Source organism: Trematomus bernacchii, unplaced genomic scaffold (genome assembly GCF_902827165.1).
Source record: "Trematomus bernacchii unplaced genomic scaffold, fTreBer1.1, whole genome shotgun sequence".
Lineage (NCBI taxonomy): Eukaryota > Metazoa > Chordata > Actinopteri > Perciformes > Nototheniidae > Trematomus > Trematomus bernacchii.
The window spans coordinates 10,150,237-10,171,768 of record NW_022987851.1 but is presented as its reverse complement, the minus strand read 5'-3'; the positions used below and the strand labels follow the sequence as shown (position 1 = coordinate 10,171,768).

The 21,532-nt window shown below is 40.6% G+C and overlaps 2 protein-coding genes across 2 annotated transcripts; both read right to left on the bottom strand.

Moving 5' to 3' along the window:
• Positions 1-3,027: 3,027 nt before the first annotated feature.
• socs9 (suppressor of cytokine signaling 9) lies at positions 3,028-7,995 on the bottom strand. Its single transcript, XM_034112980.1, has 2 exons — positions 7,867-7,995; positions 3,028-7,030 (listed from the first exon to the last, which is right to left on the bottom strand). The coding sequence occupies exon 2, from the start codon at positions 6,877-6,879 to the stop codon at positions 5,218-5,220; it is 1,662 nt and encodes a 553-aa protein (XP_033968871.1). The 5' UTR covers positions 6,880-7,030; positions 7,867-7,995; the 3' UTR covers positions 3,028-5,217.
• Positions 7,996-8,128: 133 nt separating this feature from the next.
• On the bottom strand, positions 8,129-20,884 carry LOC117468736 (protein Smaug homolog 2). The gene is made up of 13 exons (XM_034112979.1): positions 20,558-20,884; positions 18,359-18,880; positions 17,722-18,192; positions 17,282-17,521; positions 17,046-17,155; positions 16,641-16,727; positions 16,105-16,390; positions 15,237-15,322; positions 14,825-14,940; positions 14,407-14,605; positions 13,835-13,961; positions 12,147-12,230; positions 8,129-11,016 (listed from the first exon to the last, which is right to left on the bottom strand). Exons 2-13 carry the CDS (start codon positions 18,552-18,554, stop codon positions 10,988-10,990), a joined length of 2,031 nt encoding a protein of 676 aa, XP_033968870.1. The 5' UTR covers positions 18,555-18,880; positions 20,558-20,884; the 3' UTR covers positions 8,129-10,987.
• Between the last annotated feature and the right edge of the window lie 648 nt (positions 20,885-21,532).

The window sequence follows — 21,532 nt, the reverse complement described above, 5'->3', positions numbered from 1 at the left end:
TCTTCTTACACATTACATTTCAGCATAGCAGTTTAGCGTCAGCTTTTCAGCATAAAGCATTCCCACTAGCAATTTCTTCAGGAATTGCATTCTCTAGTTAATTATTTGTTCCTGTAGCATATGACACGAGCACCCTGATACGACACTTCTGGTTATTCAACAAACAACATGCAAAGTACAAAAGTACTCATTTTCATTTTAGCTTTATAGGAAAGTCTTTAAGAAAGCTTGAAATGTCAACATAACAAATCGCCTGTGTATTGTTTTGTAGGCCTTTGTCCGAGTAAAACAAATTTGTAGCTATGTGATTGCATTGTAATCATCACTCTAAAATTCTCGACACTGATTACATGAGAGGCACAAACAAAAGCTGAGCCATTGCTGGCTTATACAACAACTAAAATCAAACTTTTAAGCCGGTCAGCCTTAGAAAATCACATTTTTACCGCAAACATCTGCCTGCATAAAGGTTCATGTTAATTATTGTATAGGCTATGCTACAGCAAATTGGTGCAAAGGATAATTAGAATTCAAATATAAATTAATTTGCCTGAACTCCGACTACATATTTCCCTGCAAATTGAGTGTGTTCGCTCAGTGGCAAAATGTTAAAAGGATGAGAAATGATTACCTGAAAATATCACTTGGTTTAAAGGTTGCCCACTGTGACGAATGAGTCTTGCGATAACTAGCTAGCAAGGTCTACCCTCCGTTCTCGTTTGTACTTTTTCATTTTATCAAACCGGTCAATGCAACTGTTTTGCAACAGCATACAAGTCCAAGAGAGCAGGATTTATGCAATTATAAATGTTCCCCTACCTTTTATCAATAATGACGGGGTCTTTTCTAGCTATCATTGTGAATGCTTATTTTAATTGACCAGTCTCCTCAAAACAAACAATGCTTATCTATAATTACATCTATTATCTGTTGCTCTATTAGAGCCCATTTGTAGTACAAACACATTATGATACACAACTTAATTTTGACAAATGAAAATAGAAAATTGCAGGATATGTTAATTAGCAAAGCTAATCATATATATATATCCATATAAACAAGCAAACATCATCATCCGTCCACGATATATTCCTTCATTATTTCCAGGCTGTTAGTTAATGACTTTATAGGCTGAAGCCTAGGATATGGGCTGTTGTGTGTCATTTACACTGCAAACCCATCAATCTGTGTAGTATCAAATGGCATGGCTTAGCTGTAGCATGCCCAACACCCCCATTATTCCATCAACAAGCTGTCATAGCAGGGGAGAGCGGACAACAGAGGCAGCAGGAGATTGTACAGGAAGAACACAAGCAGCTCCAATTTACAATACTGATGTATTTTTGTAGCAAATGCCTCATATGAGACTCGCCTGAGAGAATGGGAGTGCATTTGGATTTTAAATAGAAGGGAAAGGAAATATTCTGTTGTCAAAGGCTTGCTTCGAGGGAAACAAATATCAAGCGTATGCGTGTCACTGTGTGACAATGTACCTCCTCAGGGAGAAATTGTTAGACTAACTGAAACTGTATTAACTTCAGAAATATTTATTTGGTTTGACAAATTGTGCTCTGTTTGAAAAAGGTATAATTTGAAATATAGACAAGAATGTTCCCAGTTAAGTCAAGGTTCAAATTCAGCTCGACTCATAAACCGACCCAAAATAACTCTCTCAGCTGCAGTGCAGTGATCTGTCACAGAAATGTATTCCTGCTCTCTGGGTGGATAAGAATCACGTCTGGCCTTATGCATCTTGCAAGAATTTGAAATCAGTTTGATGCATCCTCCTCTGAATTAATGTCCTAGATACACACTGCATCTCATGGTTGTTGAGTTCACAATCTATATGGGTCTACATGCAGCAGCCAAGCATAGACCTACAAACAGGCCCAGTCACTGCACATTTTCAGCCTCAGAAAAGCCAAGTGTGTGCCACGGCGGGCCCTGTGAGAGCGTTTGTTAGATTATGAGCGGCACGATTACTACTTGGGTAAGTAATTGTCCCCAGGTGTTCTGAGTACTCCAAGCTTATTCTCCACCCCCATGATGCTCAACTGTAGAGATTAGGCTCAGGGTAAAAGCTCTTCCCTCAATGGAAGGAAGGGAAAAAAGAGGAGCAAACAGACACAAACACACTAAGTATGTGTAGCCAATACGCTTTCTGCTTTGCTTGAGCATGCTGTCCCTCTGGGCCCGTTGATCCAGGTGAAGAAAAGTCCTCCCTTTTCCCACAGGACCTGTAATACCTGCGTGATGAGTGCCACAGTGCTGCCAGCTGCAGCATCAACACTCATTCCCACCATCTCTATCCACCCCACATAGAGAACACACAGGCCTGGTGGCAGCCATTGTAAAATAACGCAGAAGCTCTTTGCAGCCACCTGCTGTGCTTCATGTAATACAGCACTGACGTGAACCCAGTATTAGATTAAAAAAAAACCTGTATGTGCTGTTTTGTGAAGATAATGTGCGTAATTACTAGGCTATATAATTGTATGTTGTATTGGTAACACTTTATTTTATGAGTCTGTAATTTCCTAATAATGTCAAGGGAAATTTCATGGAATTAACTATATAATGTATGACTAGGTACAGGGCAAATAGAGGCAAAAAAAGACGGTTTAGATCGTTGTGTTGAGTTAAGGCTGTACTCAATTAAGGATTTGCACAGGAATTAAGTAGAATAAACTGCTCTATTTAAACTAAATTTGTGTTCATTATTACTTTAGAATTGATTCGAATGCAGTACCACCTAAACTAATTTACTTGCCGATTTCTTGCTGTTCTGAATATCCTCTTGCACTGATTACAAGTTGCTTTAGTTAAAAAGCTGATGTAATGTGATATTTGGACAAATATATATTCAATTGTACACTTGCCTGTAAACTAATTTGTCAAATTTGCATGTTCAGCAAAGACTTTCTGGTTACACTAGTAAATTATTATATTGGAAATATAAAACAAACAGTTAATTATAGCACAATATTAGCTCCTTTAAATAAAAATGAGAAACTATTGGACACAAAATGAAGTGTTAAAAGTCTAGAAATGTTTATTATTGGATCCCATCTGCCAGGTATGTGTGATTGCAGAGCATTGTAGTGTGCTAGAAATACAAGACATAAGCCTTGAGCTGTCAAGGATCTAAAATGGCTTGTCTACAGGGTTCAGAGCACACACTTGTGTATGCATGATGGGTCAAATGTCTTCCAACACAGTAACTCTGATTTTATAGTTTAGTTTTTGTGATGACTTAATTAGGTATACAAAAGTCAAAGGTCCTGACTTTGCATTTTGAATGAAGGCTTTAATGCTGCCGTTTAAATTATAGCTGCTTCATTAGTGGAAGAGTGCTTGTCATGGATGATTTGCATTCTGCATATCAAATTGGCCATCTCAAGGAGAAAACAGCATCTCAGGGGTTCAAAAGATGATCTGGGATCAATTCTCCATGCTTTCACATTAACACTGGCATGGTTGTCTTTTGTGATTATTACTTAGTGCACACGACCATTAGCAGTGTGGTCTTTCTTTCGCGTTTTCATTATAACAAAATGTGAATCCCACACAGCAGTAAATTACTCCTAACCATAGGTAATTCATGCAATTAATCCTTGAATAAGTCCAAAAGAATCGGGCAAATGCAAGTCGGTCGAGCAATAATTGCTTTTTAATTTGTATTGTGTTGTGTTTTATTTGTACATTGCAGAAAGGCCATCTGCAATGTACAGATAATTATTGCAAGGTATTTTAATATAATTAATATGCATATTTTATTTGTTCAACAAATCACATATAACACAATATAATACTATATTGTAAATTGCGGTCCATTTGTGTGACTGCGTGAAAGCACATGTCCCTTGACTTCATACTGTATTATTTAGCTCCCTCTGTGCCTTTAGGTCTTTGCTTAAGACTAATTACTCTTTCGGGAACTTGTAGATTTTTGTCTCCGTAACCGACATGTCAAGCTTCAGAAAAAAAGCTCAAAAGCCATAATTCCTCACACCCTTCATTTTGTTAATTAAGATTAATCAGTGCTAATTCACTATGGTAATTTGGAATGGAAAATTAGTGTGTAGACAACCCCCCGATCCTCTTTAAAAAAATTAAGCACAGCAGGAAGTAAAGCAACAACATGATATTTCTTAAGGATTCAGGTCTTTACATTACAATTAGATGCCAATTTATAAACAGCCAGACCAAAGCTCTAACCTTAGAGAGACTACATTTACAATTGGACAACACAATAGTAAGATGTTAAGCAAAATAAGGTTTCAAAGTCATCTGGGCTTCATTATTTGTATTCTGAAAATACAGCTGCATCACCTACTGCTGACAAGTTCAGTAGGGTCACATTTGATCCTTTACTTCAAAATTAATGAAGACCGCTGGCACTGGCAAAATACCTGAGATGGTTTCAATCTTAGCCAAAAACAAAGCAACTGAATGATGTTAAATCTGATCATAATGCATTTACTGCATCTTTCCCTGCATTTGAACCACCCGTGAAAACAAGGCACACAATGAGCACCATTACCATCCAAATGCTAATCTAATGAGTGGCTGGGGAAATTTGACACATTTGCACCCTGACAGAAGACTTATGCAAGCATAAGATCATACCTCAATGTGTGAATAATACCTCTTATAGTGCAAGCCTTTACTTTTAAAAAATAAATATGAGGGAGCATTGCACCAAAAAAAATCTCCTCCCCTTAATCAGTGGTGGGTTAATTGTGGGAAAGAATAACTATTACTTCAATTGTTCTACACTCCCACACCTCAGAAACAAGAAGAAAACCTTGTCAGTATGTCTTCCCCCTTCTCAGCACGTGACTGATGAACACCTCTATTACAATCATCTCGACTCACACTAGGACACGCTTCCCATCGTCAGATAATTAAGCTGATTTAGTCACACTTGAGAACACAGAGGATGTGTGAGCGTAGTTCTGATCTAAATAACTTTGTTTAATTTGAGCATAAAGAACTTTGCGTCTACACGATCAGTGAGATTACATATAGTAACATCAGTGTAATTTAGTAGATTTGTTAGGACATGTACAGCAGGAATAAAATAAATAAGTATATTGCAGGTTAACAGTGTAGGTTAATACAGGCAGACTGAATGAAGAACTCTTGGTTCAGTTCAGTTTTGGGAGTATTTACTAGTTTCTTTTAGTCCTTTTAGTCCATTATTTTAATTCTTCTTCATTCCCACCAGGTATCCATTGGCCGTACACGTACTCTCTGCTTATAGTGGTATTCTTTCAGGTGCTTTTTCAAAGCATTAGGAATGGGTAGCATGTTAATGCCATCATAGGTTGTGCAGCTGCTGGTGACCGCTCTGCAGATTTGTTGCAGAGTGAAGGGCTGTGTGCGATGGATGGGGTTCGACAGCAGGGGCTCGAAAAACATGCAGGAGTTGGGGTCCTTGTAGTGCTCCAGCAGCCCTGTAACGGTGGGAGCATGGAAGACACTCGGGTCATGCACGTCGAAGCTGAAATTGTGGTTCCACTGTTCAATGCGTGCATGGAGTGAGCGGCCGTAGCGGCGGAAGCTAACAGAGAACAGGTATCCCTCCTGGGCAGAGTCACGTAGCAGAAAAGTGCCTTCAGGCTTTCCCTCTAGCAACGTCTCTGCCTCGTAGCGGTCCATCACCCCCCAGTAACACGGGAGGTTCGTGATCTGAAGCAGGTCTGGAACTAAACAGTGGATGTAATCAATCTGAGTATGAATGCGGTAGCCATCGTGATGTTTGTGATCCTCGGTCGATGGAAGAATGGCTTTGGAGGGCACGTTGGTCGCTGTCACCTCTGGGTCAACCAGAGGGTCAGGGATAGGGTCACAGGTCTGGGAGGGGGCTGAAGCAGAGGCGGAGGCAACCACCTCATCCAGAGTGTCCAAACAGCTCTGCAGAAGGAGCTGGTGCTGCTGCTGTCTTTGGAGAAGGAGCTGCTGCTGCTGATGAACGGAGGCTCTCTCGGCCCCGGCTAACTCACTCATACCATGAGCCAGCTTGGGGCCGTGCTTGTACAGAGGGTTAATTTGGGCCGTCACCTCAAATGTGTGGATCTCTGCGTTGGGTGGTGGCTCGACGCCTTGTTCAATGCTGATGCGCCTGCGCTCTCGCAACCTGTCATCTACGTCCTCCACCACAGCAGCCATGGCCGAAGTCGGCGCACTGCACACGACTTCGGAATCAAGCACATGAGGCTGGGTGATGGGTGCTGTGTGTTGCTTAATAAGGTACCACTTCTGCGCCAGCTCCGATCCTACAGGGAAAGGGCAGTCATCCAACATCAACTCACTGAGGTGGATCAGGCGCCTCGAGGATGCACAGGCAGCTGACGGTGAAGGAGCCTCTGGAGGTGGAGGTGGAGACGGAGACGGAGATGGAGAAGGTGGTGGTGCGGCTGCACTGTGAGTTTTTATTGGGAAACACTGTCCCATTGCATCTTGGATTTTTTGCCAGGGAGTGCGTGTGCTGCTTGACCCTCTACTCTCACTTTCGCCAGGTTTCTCTGTAGCAGAGCAAACTGTTCCCAGTCCAGGCCTGGCTGTTACCTGTTCTTGTCCTAGTAATGAGGCAGTGGCTTCCAAACCCTGCCATCTCCAACTCTCTTTCAAAGAAGAGGAGGAGGATTGGTCCCTGGTCTCTAGGTCACTCAACAGCTCACCATACTGAAAGCCATCACTGACAGGCCTCTCAGCTGCTGGTTCATAGGAAGCATGGCCTTTTTTCTTCCCCTTTCCACCTTTGCGTCCACTGCGTGCATCTCGTCTCTCCTCAGAACGGCTCTGTCTCACTTTGGGACGAGCCCCTCTCTCTCGATCTTTTCCTCGGTTTCCTGACTCCTTTGGTAATGACATGATAGATTATGTGATGAGAAAAACTGAAACGTGTTGCCAATGGGTGACTTGTAATTGCTGTTAGCTTTTGGCAGGAAGTTTCCCATCCACATCTCTAGTTTGAAGCTTCATCATCATTGTCCATGCATTGTGGTCACAGAGAAAAAACAACCTGGAAAACAAGGTAAGGGTAATTAACTTTTTGAGATAAAAGTAGTCATATTAATATGGATACACTTTTGTGAAACTGATTAAACTAGTGCTAACCCATCTGCCCTGATACAAATACTAACTTCCTGAAGGCCATGTTAATGTTTCAACATTTTAGAGGGGTTTTCTTTTTCTAAATAGCACATTTACATAATGGACTTCCGTGCTCCTGTTAATTAATGTGCATTGTCCCTTCTTAAATAAATAAATACAAATAGGCCTGCATATGCGCTTGACTACTTGTTATACCATCTACTTCCTTTGAAAGTGTCATAAAAAAAGTTCGTTTTAAGCGTGAAGAATTTTAGAAAGTTAATTAAAATCACGTAAAATGCACAGTTGTATAACGTTACGCCAGCGACCAACCCGCAGGTTACCAGAATATTTAGCTACCGGTATGAATTGGTATAAATTGAGAGAACTACATTGCTTATCAACTACGCTCTTCTAATGAACAGGATATGTCCTCTTTTAAAAAACATTAGTATTTGCGAGAAAAGGTGGACGGTCGATTAACAAATCCAAACTTTTATCGCTACAACCTAAGCTAACACTAGCAAGCGTCTCATACTTGACAAACTCAAACTCTCCAAGCACATCGACTGATCAAATTATTAATGTTCAAGCAATAACAATAACATTAGCTACCAGGCTAAAACCGAGCAGCTGTTCGGCTAAGTTAGCAGCAGCTAGCTATCTGCTAACTTGGGTACTCATTGCTACAGGATAAAGTGTTACATTTTGTAGATGGCAACTTATATCTAGCTTTCACAAACATAACACAACATGTGTACAAACCTCAGCAGCTGTTGTAAAGTTTCCAGATGAAAAGGCTTCTCTTTATTCTTAGATAAACTAATGGCGTTAACAAAAAGGCGGCTTGATAAATGAACTCGGCTAAAACCGTGTAACCCGGAAGTAAAAAGTAATTGTAATATTAACGGGACATTAAGGATGTCTTTAATATGACAGATAAGACTAATACAAATAGCTTTTTTTTCAACTGCTAAAAGGCATGTCAAGTGTAACAAATAAAGTAGACGAAAAGACAAACCACAACTGAAGTTGCAAAATAACTGAACCTCTTTATTTCGACTGTCAATGATCCGACGGATGCTGCACTTCAGACCATTCACACATGAGTGACAGTACAAAAGTAGAATAAGCATGGGATGCAAAAGGTTCATAAAATATTAGAAAATGTCAGGGTGTAATCAGAATTAAATATAAATTGTACAAGACAACTATCCTTTGTAGCCTACATCTGGCTGCATCAATTCAATAATAATTAAGCCTGGCAGGGACTTTAACATGATCTTGGGACCACTTGGTAGACGTCTCCATGTGACACAGGCTCTGTACCTCCTAGTGGATGCTTGGTATGTGAAAATACACCAGGCTGAACTTGTGAAGTGCATTTCCCAACTCATTTCATGCATCAGTGGAATGTAAACATGGAGTAAACATATTCCTTGGCCTGTTATTAGTGTCAGTTTACTCATAATCACATAATCTGTGGCTCAGATAAGCATTGTCATCCTCTGATGAGTCTTGATTCTGCATGGACATTTGCAGAAACCTGCCTCACTGTACCTGTCTTATTTTGCAGTAATATGTAGGCTGTACAAATCCAGAGGCTATGAAAAGGATCATCTGAGCCATTTGTAACATAACATAATTGATATACAGTATAGTGAATAGTTAAAAATAATATAGCCGAGTCTTAAAGTTGTCAGCATTGTTAACTCACTGAAGACGAGTGAGTGTGATGCTTTTAGTAAGTCAGATCTATCCAAGAGCCTGCTCTGAAGAAATCCTTGACTAGAACATTACTCAAGACCATTAAATTGATATATTAAGGATGCTGGAGCTGTGCATTTCAGGCACCACATGAACAGTTGATCACGACATGACAGCCAAAGTGCAATCACAAGGCGAGAAAAGCTATCTCTAGTCACCGTATGACCAGAAAAAGTAGGCGTTACATGCCCATACAGTTACCACTTGAAATAAACCTACTGAGGCTCATACAGTCCATGAATTAGGGTGGTAGATGGCTTTCGGTTCAGGCTCTACCCAGCCATCTTGTGTGAGATGGCGTCAGTTCTTTAATGCGTTACATAGTGAGACAATGGAGTATTCATGACATCAGATCAAATGAATTGGGCATTATCCCAGGGATGTAAACAGTGACATTTAGGCGGTATAAACATACAACATTAGTTGCAAGATTTCTGCTTCAGCTGTTGGTGACACTGGGCCCCATCAACCACCATGTCCTCTATCTACAACAGTGCTGTATTAGTGTGGCAAAACATGCGATTATAGAAAATAAGCATAAGTTATCAATACCAAGGGAGAGTACAAAATACAATTGGAAAAGATATCTGTAAATAACCATCTTTACTAGACACACTCCTATGGCTGTGCTGAAATAAAACGTGAATGGTTATCCCTGCCTTATGATGCAATCCAAAAGTTAAGACCATATTACACATACATGCACCTCCGCTCTGCCACATTCAAAGACAGAGGCTGTATAAGACAAGTGTTTTTGATTCAACACTGATACCACATGATCATGTTAGGGTTCTGAGACTGAAACACATTGAGACACTAACAGAAAATATGGACATCATCAAGCACCTTGAAAAGAATGATTCATCAAATCGTCACGTTGGCCATTTGAGGAAGAGGGCACTGCAAGGGTGAAGCGCTGCGCTCCGGAGCATTTATTACAAGCTCAAGCTTCATTTACCAGAGCCAATCATAAGGTGGCCGGAGGGTTGAGATGGGTTTCATTTAGTTTTCTCGCCCAGCTTAAAGTGTAAATTGAAAACACTCTACCCTCTTCGCTTTTATCAGTTCAATATCAAATCAGCTCTCGCACAGCACAAACCTCACCAGCCCTTATTCACCCCTCTGGTGATTTTCCTCGGCACAAAATGGGATTCATCATCATCCACATAGTAGGGCATAAAATAACAGACAAATTGCAGCTGGCATAAATTATTCAGGCTGCTGTTCTTTTAAAAGAAAAATTATACCATTCTGTTGCACTTCACTACAAATGTCCTTTGCAAATTAACAATCACACAACCCTTCTCTTTGGCTTTGTAAATGTTTAGAGGAGGACAGTCACTTCTTCTTTGACTATGTGTTCAGGGAAAATAACCAAAACAAAAATGGTTGAATTACAAGCTTTACCTTAATCCTTTTGGTCCTCCTCTTGCCATGAAAACCAGTCCTCTAGAGAGGATAAAAGAATCAAGGAAAGAGTTCTAAGTTTCAACCAATACGAGCCATCACCTTAACACAAGCACTGCACTGGTTAGAGAACAATAAGGGTGGCAAGAAAGGGTATTGGTATCCGTTTCAATAACTGTCTACAAGTGGAACCTCAGTGTTTTCTAGGACCAATTACAGTTTAGTGGATAATATCAGAGATCTTTTAATAAAAGTGCCTTACTTCTGGCTGGACATTTTCTGAATGTACTCATTATGTGGTGCAGGGGCTGTGGCTGTCAGTGTGTTCTGGAAAGAAGCCTTGCTCCAAGACAGGAGGAAAAGAAGAGTAACTTGTAGGGCAGAGCCCGTTTAAGACAGCACCAATCCACCGTTTTTCTCTCAGACCACGGCAAACTGAGCCTCTGCACATCATGTCACAGTCCTGCAGGTGACATGGAGCAGTTTGCTTTTTTCTCTGTCCTGCAATATAATAATCATCTGTATTCCATTTTTAATAAACTTAGTTGTATATAATAAAGTACAAAAATATTAGAGAACATATACACAGTTTTTTTGTCATTTTGTAGTGACTGCTTTGCCTGGTTTTCTTAAGCATACGTATATCTTTGTGCTGGGTGATGAGGAACTGAACAGGCCTCAACTGAAGTGTATTTTTTTTTATTTCTTCCTTTCATATCGTTGATGTCCGGTCTGTTCCATCTGAGGAGGAGATTGGAAATAAATATGTTTCAAGACATTTACAATCAGAAAATATATTGCACCATATACATTTTATCCTTAAGAGGAATGGAATAATTCTAGTCCCTTTTCTCCCAGGAGCAACAGTATGTTATTGATGTCGTTTTATGTGTCCATGAATTTCTTACATTTATTGAATGCATTTTGATGGCATGTCAGCCATTGAACACATCATATTTCTAGATAAATAGCAGCTCCTTCCCCACATTGGCAAACCATAACACTAACCTCTCTGCCGAATGGATGTACATTTGATCTTCTCAAATTACTTTGTGGCTATTGTCGTCAAACGTTTACATGTGTTCCTCTACAATGGCTGTTCATGTTTTCCTTTTTAAAGGAAATAGCATCAAACTTCCTTTCATTAACATAAAGTATGATAGCATGTCTTTTATTTGCCACTGCTGTTTGTGGATACATTCCAGTGTCCTTAATAATTGATCTTAGACATCTAGAAAGAAAGCTAAACTCGGCTGAACTCCGTGCTAAACATAGTTTTAGACTGTACATAGCGAGATAGAAAAAGATATCCCAGTAACCTCATCTGTCTCTAAGACATAAAAGGGAAATACATTACTCTCTTATATTATATAAAGATTAATGCAACAGGGATACTTTTCTGTGTCAGTCACACAACACTAGAGAGAAGTAAAGTAATACAGAGCTACTAACCCTTAAACTTGTATTACATTACATTGCATTTAGCTGACGCTTTTATCCAAAGCGACTTACAATAAGTGCATTCGACCAAGATGTATGTATGACACAATAATGCAAATGTTGTAATTTAGGTACACCATATAATGCTCAGAGATAAGTGTGTGTCTTTCTCTATGTCTCAGCAAGAGGACCCATACCGTGACTTGACCAACGACATTATTCCGATGTTATTAATAATTAATAAACAAATGTAATGAATTAAATATGAATGATAAAAGTCAACAAACGGTTGTCTGACCAAGTTAGTATGTCTTCCTGGTGGACACAAATCCCTCACTAAATTATTTTTCTTTCATGGCCTACTTATAGAACTGAATTTGGTGTTGTTGTGTAGTCGGTAGCTTTAGCAGCGGGCTGCTGAGGACACTTACCCCCTAAGGCATGCTCCGTCATACTGAGGCATAGTGACTCCAGCGTGGGGTTGATCTCCAGGTCTGCACCGGGAACTTGGCATTCTAAGGGGAGGAGGACAAGAAGGAAAGAAGATTTAGGTTTATATGACTGTCAGGAATGCCATTCAGTCCATTTATTTAGCGCTCTAAATTCACAAAATCATAGTTGAATATTTATCAAAGTAGAGAAAAGCCATTCATTTGCTGATTTACCTGGAAAACAATTATTATTATCTGGTTTAAGTGAAAATATCCTGTACCCGTTTGCTGAAGAACTCCTATTAAGTTAATTTCATATTGTATATTCTATAACTCATTGCATTCCATTTTGCTGTAAATTACTGCTTTATTTTATTGCTATTTAACTATATTTTATTACAGTGTCCTTAAAGATTTTTTGTTTTATATTGAGATTCTTTGTTTTATATTTTATGTATGCACCATGACATCAAGTCAAATTCCTCGTATGTGTGAACCTACCTGGCAATAAACCCGTTTCTGATTCTGATTCTTTCTGATTCTGATTCTAATGTTCAAACAATTCTCTGACCCGATTATGCTCATTACCTGGGGATGTATACTAAAAGCATTGAGTAGTTCTGTTGTCACACATACAAAACAAGATTTACCAAGTCGAATCTGCCACATATAATAACAGTACAGAGTAGTCATCAACGAGTGCTTCACAACAACATACAAAATAATAAGGAAAATACAAAACAACAGACAGAAAATGCAGATGTCAAGCTCAACCACCAAAGCTATGAAAAAGCAAGTCTAATAAAAAAAAGTCCTTGGCTGCAGTCTTTTGTGTCCACAGACCAAATCGGAGAGATTTTCCAGTTTCGGGGGCTACAACTTCAAAAGCACAGTCGCCTTTGGTCTCAGGCGTGGAGCAAGGAACACCCAGCAAACCCTGATCTGAGACCTGCTGCTGATGTGAGGCTGCAGCAGTTCTTTAATGTCTGCAGGCGTCTGATCGTGCAATAATAATAATAATAATAATAATAATAATAATGCAGAGCAACTGAAGTCAACGGTGCCGACACACTGCTAAAGCTACAGGCAGCAGTTGTACATCAACTATATAACCACATTCATTTCAATCAATTAACAGGGAGAATGACATATGTGAATGTTAAATGATCTAAATGTTCTGCTGTTAATGTAGTTACGACTTTGCAGTTACTATAGTTACTCCCAAATTCAGACACTATCAATCGAAAACAGTAGTAAACACACAGTTTTCCAACACAGTCAGACACAGTCCCTTAGGGTGGGGTTACCTTTGTTTTAAATCAAGTAAAATAAAACTTAGTTTGAGGTTGTTTTTGTAATCATTTGTTCACTTGTGTTTATTCTTGTACTGATATCTGTTGTAAAGAGTGTGTATCAGTGTGGTGCATATCTACTGCTAAAAATGCTTTTAAAACATTCAACTAGAGCAAAACCACCAAGCCTAGCTAGGAACAACATTATGATTTCACCTAAATAATGAAAAGGGGTTATAGATAAGCAACACATAGGAATCGCTGGTCTGGTAACATTTGTACATTGTGGCAAAGACTACAGAAAATTAAAATGAAAACAAGGGCAGGGATAGACTTTGGTTACATACGCCCATGTAAGTAAAAAGTAAAAGAGGCCTGACCTCGGCTCATACATACCTTGCTGCTGGAACATGAGCATGGTTTGAGGGGAAGTGTGGACAGGGAGTGAGTGTGTCCGCTGCACGGAGCTGCGACTCTGACTCGGCATGCTGTTACTGCCCCCAGGGTTGGCAAACCACAGGTTCTGTAGAGGAAAACAACATGTTCTCATTACTCAAATGCCACTCATCCTGGGAGGACCTTTCTTATCTCTCACCTAAGTCATTACAGAGAAACTCTTCAAGGTATGATAAAGATTCAATCAAAATGTGATCCCTAACCCCTTGCACTGTCTTAACTGCCAAAGTCTCCCGTTTGTCTCACTTGTTTTTCAGAACAAATGTTTACTAAGGCCTGTTTTGTCTCCTTGGGCATGACATTATGCAGATTTCAAATAAAGGAGTGGACATATTGAAATCCGGTTAGTGCTTTAAGTTGTCTAGTCCGCTTTAAGCACAAAGGGTTTTACTTCAAATAAAAAAATCACCAAACAATAGATAAAATATGACATCATTGCTACATCCGATCTGTTTCGCTAGACGTGGCACAGACTGGGGTTAAAATGCTCATCCATTGGCACCAATACTGACTTGTCTCCCCTGGCCTGCCAGCGCAGGATTAGTGAGTGTGTGGCGTGGAGATGCTCCCCCTATCCCGCCGGGACTCAGTAGACCGATGCGCCCGGCTGGGAGTCCACGAGGAGTCAACTGGAACGCCCTTTGTCCCCGCCGCCCTACAACTCCACTCACAGAGCCTGCTGTGGGGAGGGAGTTGGACCCATAGGTCCAGCTAGAGCAAAAAAACAAACAAACGGGAACATACATTAGCAATCAATGTAAGACAACTGTCACTTAAAATTATAGTTATTATATGAATTTGGAAGTGGGAGTGAAAGAGGTAAAAGTTAGACAGTAGGGATGGGTGCAGGGAAATGTAACATTCATAAGTTCTGACATCTCCCCTGCTGGAGAAGGAGATCAAAGGTAGAGAGGGCAGGCAGACTCTCACCCTTTCTGTCGGTACACAGGCATGTCCAGCATAGCTTTCCGAGGGAACAGGCGAAGCAGTTTGAGGACCTGCTGCTTCCAGGAGACCAGCCTTTTCTTGTGAGTTTCTGTGAAAGCCTGATATCGAGTCAAAGAGACAGCAGAAGAATAAAGGCGTCAGATTTTCAAAGAGAATGAACAGGGTATTAACTCCTGGAATTTGTGATTTTTTTAAGCAACATTTTTATTCCTCATCTCAAAAGAAAAAATGGAGATGATAACAAGATTCTATAATACTGAATTGCATATAAATGTGTCTTTATGTAATTTAAGTATGATTCATTGTAGTGTCCGACTACTAGAGGCCTTTACAACAATTGCAACACACATACATGCATAATTCGGCAAAAAAACGAATATCTTCAGGTTCTCACCTCATGAGTCAGACACTTCTCAATGAGCTGAAGGTAACAGCTGATGTTCTCCTCATCTGGCCTCGACACCAGCAGCTGGGTGCACACTAAAACAAAAAATCCAGGGTTTATATTAATTCTATAATCTTATGTGTTTTTGTCCCGAACCATTCGGTACAGGGCGTTTGGTTTGGCGTTCCACCCTCAGTTCTGTACACTCTATGACTTAAACTGTCCATACAGTATTTAGGTCTATTACACCGCCACAAAATAGTTTCTAGATGCAAGTTTTACCTGAAAAGCTTTGGCAGAGCACCAGTTGTACTTTATCAGCTTCAGCATGCTTTCAACAATTCAACAATTAGTTTGGAACTGAATAATGATATTGTTAAAATAAAAGTTGTGAATGTCTGTGGATACACTTCATTCGTTTATTAACAAAGACATTGCAGGAAAGTGTCAATTACCGAAATAAAATCAAACTGAAGGGCTAATAATAAATGAATGAAACATTTATTATTTTCTGCATTTCTTTGTGTTTTTGTGAACCAAAATAAATACTGAACATTGACCTCAAAACAAGGGCAACCCAAGAAGTTTGTGTACCATGACAACCCCCCCTGCTTATGTATTCATGTCTATAAAGTAAATCTGGATCTGAGGGAAGGTGGATATGGATAATTAATATAGCACTTGGCCTGCGTTTTATGTTGAATGCTGACACACATAAAATGCCTGAATAGTTTTATTACAGTATTTTACTATGCTGTTTATTGTGTCTTATGTGTGTTGTCAAAGAGCACTTTATAAAGACAGATGACAACTCCCTTGGAAGTCTACAATCTAAGTGTGATCAAATTAATTATGGGAAAAAACATCTTACTCTTACCTTTACCCATGACCCGGGTGAACTGTCCTGCAATGTCGCCGTCTGAGATGGGTGTGGCTGAGGAGTCTCCGTCACAGGAGGGGGGGTTGTGGGACTGGAAGCCCTCAGTCTCTTTGTCTGCTCCTGTTTTTGTGGCTTCTGTCGAGGAGGTGGCTGAGTCTGAGGCCGTGGCTGCGTCCAGGAGCATCTGTGCTGCGCTGGGGGGGCAGTAGACCTTGATGGGTGTGGTGATGATCTGCTGTAGCTCCTGGAGAGCATTACGCAGGTTTCCCCCTTCCAAGATATCCTGCCGTGAGATGACAACATTAGTGGCACATACTGCGTCGGTTATTCAGAGGTCAATTTGGGGTTAAGGGATTTTAGACTCGTTGACAGCATACATTTTCTTTACCAACCGACAGAATGGAAGTATCTCAAGTGTCACGTAATCCTCAACAAGTACATACTCAAGTACGACAAGAACAAATTAATTCAAACAAAACACGTTTGCCCTTTTTCTTAGAAAGGGAAGAGCATCATCCTCCCACTTGAATTACCTTTTCTAAAGACTTGAGCACACTCTGCCTCTCTCGCAGTTTCTGGATACTCAGGGCGATCTTATGCCGCGCTCCTTTAGTGACGTTCTAAGACGGGGAGAGAAAGTAACAAGTTGCCGTGAGAAGCAGGGGAGTTATCCCTTGTGGGAACACTGTGCAGTTTATACAGTTACTAAATAACAAACCTAATCACCATTTGGTTCATTAAAGCCAAGGGCCAGAGGCAAAATCCACCATTTGTATGTTTGACTGGCTCCATATAACTGTGGGGTGCGTCGGTTAATTTCATGCCTCATTGAGAGTGGATGTATCATGAGGTTAGAGGCCCATAATGTTCACAATTGATAAGGAGGGTGGAGTAATCAAAGCCCAGCCCCAGTGTATATAAAAAGGAGGCTTAAAAACCTGTGACTCCAGGTGGTGTTCATTGAGAATCATCATCTCGTCATAGGTCATCTGGGAGAAAAGTGATGCATATTTATGGAGGCGGAGACTCTTCAACCAACCAGGAACATCTAGAACACACCAAGAGATAACGAAAAAAAATGCAATGTTACATTTCGGCTAATATTACCACAGCAGCTGTGGACTGTGCATGGTTTTGTGAGCACCGTTGGCTCAGTTCGGCGATGAATTCTGACCTTTCATGCCACTGCCATCCTCGTTGAAGGTGTTGCGAGCGGAGCCTTGGTCTTCAGTCTGCTCACTGCCAGAGGAGGCTACACTGCTCTGGGGTGAAAGGGGCGCGTGGTCTAGAATGTAGTTCTGCCGGCCCCCTATATCCTCATGGGTAACCCACTCAGAGCCACAAGCCTGGGGACTGGAAGGAATAACGGACATGGACTTCTTCAGAGGGCTGGGCTGCATCTGCCCACCCAGACCTGGGAATAGAAACAATTAATATATGAGAAACAATCAAAATTCTGATGAGAAAAATGAAGGAAATTATTACACTATAAAACATTTACAAAAATGGTACATACTGTTAGCACAACAGAGGGTGTCTATGGCTTAAAAACTGGTACAAAACTATTTCCTTGTGTGATTACCCAAATTGAAAAATAACAATGGCTAACATCACCTGTGTTATTGCTGTTTATGGGAGAGGACATCCCGCCCGGGAAAGGCATGTGTCCGTTCTGGCCTGCTGGAGATGTGCTGGATGAAGGGGACTGGTCGTGCCAGGCGTGGCCCGGGTCCAGAGACTCAGCAGAGCTGGGCCATTCATCTGAGCCCTGGCGAGGGTGGTAGGGGCTAGATGGGGGCCGGGGGGCATAGCCACTGGATAGGTGCTCCTCCAGGTGGTTTAGCCACATGGCCAGAGTGGTGCGGTCATCCAGTGTGGTGGCAGGGTGGATGAGCGCGTAGGACAGCAGCTGCCGGCTTTCTTCCACAAACAGGCTACTCTCAATAGTGTGACTTAACACCTTCTGCAGCAGCTTCATGTACTCACACTTGGCCTCGCTGTTGCGTGGCTGCAGCAGAGGCAGATGGGACAGCAGCAAGGACACAACCTTCTCTTTTGGCTCCTGATGCCACTGGCTGACAATTGCTATTTACAAAAGGGCATACAGAGATTCACCAGCAATTAATATTTTAGTACTGGTTCAATATAGGCATTTTTCCATTTAAGAAGAAGAAACTTCTAATAATGCTTCATCAACAGAGATAATTAAATGTATATAACAAAACACTCATAATAATAAACTCTCATATACCTGCATTGTTGGCCTCAGCTTCTAGGATGTGTATCTCTGTGCAGTCTGCCAGCCAGTGTTCAAGGCAGATGTGTAAGAAGCGAGCCTGGGTGCGCGACACCCTCTTCAGGAGGGACAACAGTGCCACCGTCTGTTCACACTCATTCCAGCCCTTGAACCAATCTGTGAGGATACCTACCTGATCTCGGAACATCATGGCGTGTCTCCCTGGTCGGGCGAACAGTAACGTGTGGCTGGGCAGGGGGATACTGGAAAGACTGCTCTCTTAGACGCAGACAGGATCAGTCCCACCCCGCACAGCGGGGTCGTATTTGCAACAGTCCTGGGATCCCCTCAGACTGGACCGAGGGGCCCTCACATGGTTCACGTGCAGAACGAACTGCAGACAGGTGGCAGTGTAGATTATTGGTAAGATATCCTAGGATGGAAGGCTTATAGTGTGTCAATCGTGGTTGGTAGTGCCACAAACAGGAAAAGCTTTGTTTTTCACTCTAGCATGTTCAGGATCACATCATCTGTGCCCTATTGAAATAAAAAAACAGAGAGAAACATTTCAGATGGCAATAAGCGCATTTTTCTAAATTAAATGAATAACCTTAACCAACCAAATATCTAGACATTATACACCCATTCAATCCAAATGTGATTACCTCTTTTTCTTTTTTATGTAAATCAATTCAGCATAACACCAACCCCACTTGTATATATACAAACAAGTGAACATGAGTCCTTTGACAAATAAAAAATAGTCTTGTTTGGGCCCATTTTTAGACCAAAAGCCGCAAAACAATATATATTTTCTTGAGTGATAGAACATCAGCCTTAGTGGGTGACAGACTGATTTTACAGTACGTAGGATAATATGACACACAACAACAATATAGGACACACATAATGCTTCAACCTGTTTATGATGAGCAAACAACTAATATTACTTAAAGTTTTAGAACGCTGTCATACAACATTGACTTATTCAAATCAGAATAGGAAATCTATCATAACACATCTCAGTTATAACTTTGACTGTAAGGGTGTTACTTGAGGTAAGCTTTTGGTAAACTACATCAATGCATATAGATTCGATCCTGATAACAAAGCTCGAGTCATATGAAAATATAAGTCATTCACAAAAGCTGTTTGCACAGTAAAGGCCGTTACCAGAGTCATGCTTAAGGCAACACCAAAATGGGCTGCTTTCAAAAGAATGATGTGGTGACAACCACTTGTGCCTTTTATTTACAACAGCTTTATAGAATTCACTATATGCTAACCAGCAATGGTATGCTAACGTTACATGCCAAAACTATATACTCAAAACACTTCTAAATGCAGCACCTGTAACATAATGTGCTAAAATGGTGATTAAAGAACAAACATAAGGGCCTGTATATTAGGTTCAGCGGACTGTTGTTATCATTATATCTGCGAAGTTTATTGAGTTGAAACAGGCTAATATTACACCCGGCAGCCTAGCATTAGCAGTTAGCCAGATTTAGCTTAGTGCAGTGATGTTACCCTCGAGTCACACAACACATCACGGCGTTCAGACCTTTTTATAGCAGAAGTAATGTTAAATATGTCGGTGTCTCGCTTTACCACGCCAAAAATCACGTGACCACCCAAAAAGAGGCCTCGTAAAGTCAAACTCGTATCAGAGAGCTGTCGCGCTAGTTTTAACGTCGGGATGAGTTGCTTTAGTATTTAACAGTAAATGTGACATGTTTTGTATCATTAATGTAACCAAACAAAATATATATAATAAAAACAGAAAAATCCTTAAACCAGCTAACAGTTTTGTATCATGATCTCAAATGTATTGGATTTAATCCATTCATACAAATGCAATACAAAGGGCTTGTCCAGCAGGTGTCGCCATTTTGACTAATAAAAGCTTCGAAACAGTAAACCTTTTTCAACACACAATTGCTATAGTTATTCAATGCTACAAAAATCTTCTTTTCACACGTCATAAACTTGGTTAACTAAGCCAGCGTTAAGGGATTCAATCGTTGTATTGTTTATTCTCGTTAAAGCTATTGCTGCCCATTTTCTCCGTATCGTAGCGTTACTTCTGTTTAGCGGTGCAAACAGGGACATTAGGACGCAGTTTTATTCGTCAGCATGTTGCAGCTAGTTAACTCGCTAAAGTTGTTTGAGTTATGATAATCCATAAACAGACTCAAAAGGTGTGTTGTTTACCTTTGTCAGTTGTCACTGGTTGGCGAGCTAGGCTAAAGTGCTAATGCATAGCTAGCTCGACGGTAGGGTAGGGATAGCTAAGAGCTAGCGCTAGCTTCTTAGCTAGCAAGTTTTGCTATTAGATGCAATAATGTTAGCTTAGCTGAAAGAGGCGAAGATTTCGATCCCATTCGAGGTATCCCTTAAGGATATTCCTTTACAGCGGCAAGCTCCCGGGGTTTCAAACAGGCCATGTTAAAGAATGTATGTACAAAAGGTTTATTGCAATGCAGAAAATTAAGAGTGTACGCCTGGAGAAATCTACTTCGATTTTGAGTTGACGCAAGACGTAAGTACAACGTCATACGTCTGGACGGTACGTAATGTTTTGTTCCGCCTACTGTCTGGTAAATAAAGAGCTCCTACCCTGACATATAAACAAAACATAAAGCATAACTATGTTCCATGTTCATGACTCATGAGTTAGGTGAAATTAAGTAAACACATGTTTTTGTAAAAGTAGGCATGGTCAACGTATGTACATGTGCATGTGCATATCTATACCTCCTGGTAAGAAAGGTTTCATGTGAGGTTTCATGTGAGGTTCACTCTTCATTATAATTGTAATATCATTTCTATTATAATTTCCTGATAAGGAGATTGAACCCCAGACTCTTCAACTAACAGCAAACCCCTTGATAAATGCTTGATGGACTAATATGTGTGCCAGTTAGCTTGCTGCTGATCTACAAATTGGTAATTGACTGTTTTGACACCAGATTAAAAAACGTCATGTTTATTATGTCGGGGAAATTAAAGGAGTGAACGAGGGACTCGTTTTGGACATTACTGCAGCTAACTAGACAAGATCATTTTAGGAATTAGGATAAAGATACATTTATCCATTAAGTAGATGTTGAGGATGCATCAACAGCAACTATATCAAGGAAACTGCTGTCTCATTAGTCTGAATGGGTTAGAATCAAATGTCTTCTC

Excerpts from the sequence above, each read along its gene's own strand:
- socs9 (XM_034112980.1), bottom strand. The coding sequence starts at position 6,879 with ATGTCATTACCAAAGGAGTCAGGAAACCGAGGAAAAGATCGAGAGAGA.
- LOC117468736 (XM_034112979.1), bottom strand. The coding sequence starts at position 18,554 with ATGATGTTCCGAGATCAGGTAGGTATCCTCACAGATTGGTTCAAGGGC. Across the intron at positions 16,728-17,045 it reads AACACCACCTGGAGTCACAG|AACGTCACTAAAGGAGCGCG; the intron begins GTTTTTAAGCCT and ends TCCCCGTCTTAG. Across the intron at positions 15,323-16,104 it reads CACCCGGGTCATGGGTAAAG|TGTGCACCCAGCTGCTGGTG; the intron begins GTAAGAGTAAGA and ends TTTTTGTTTTAG.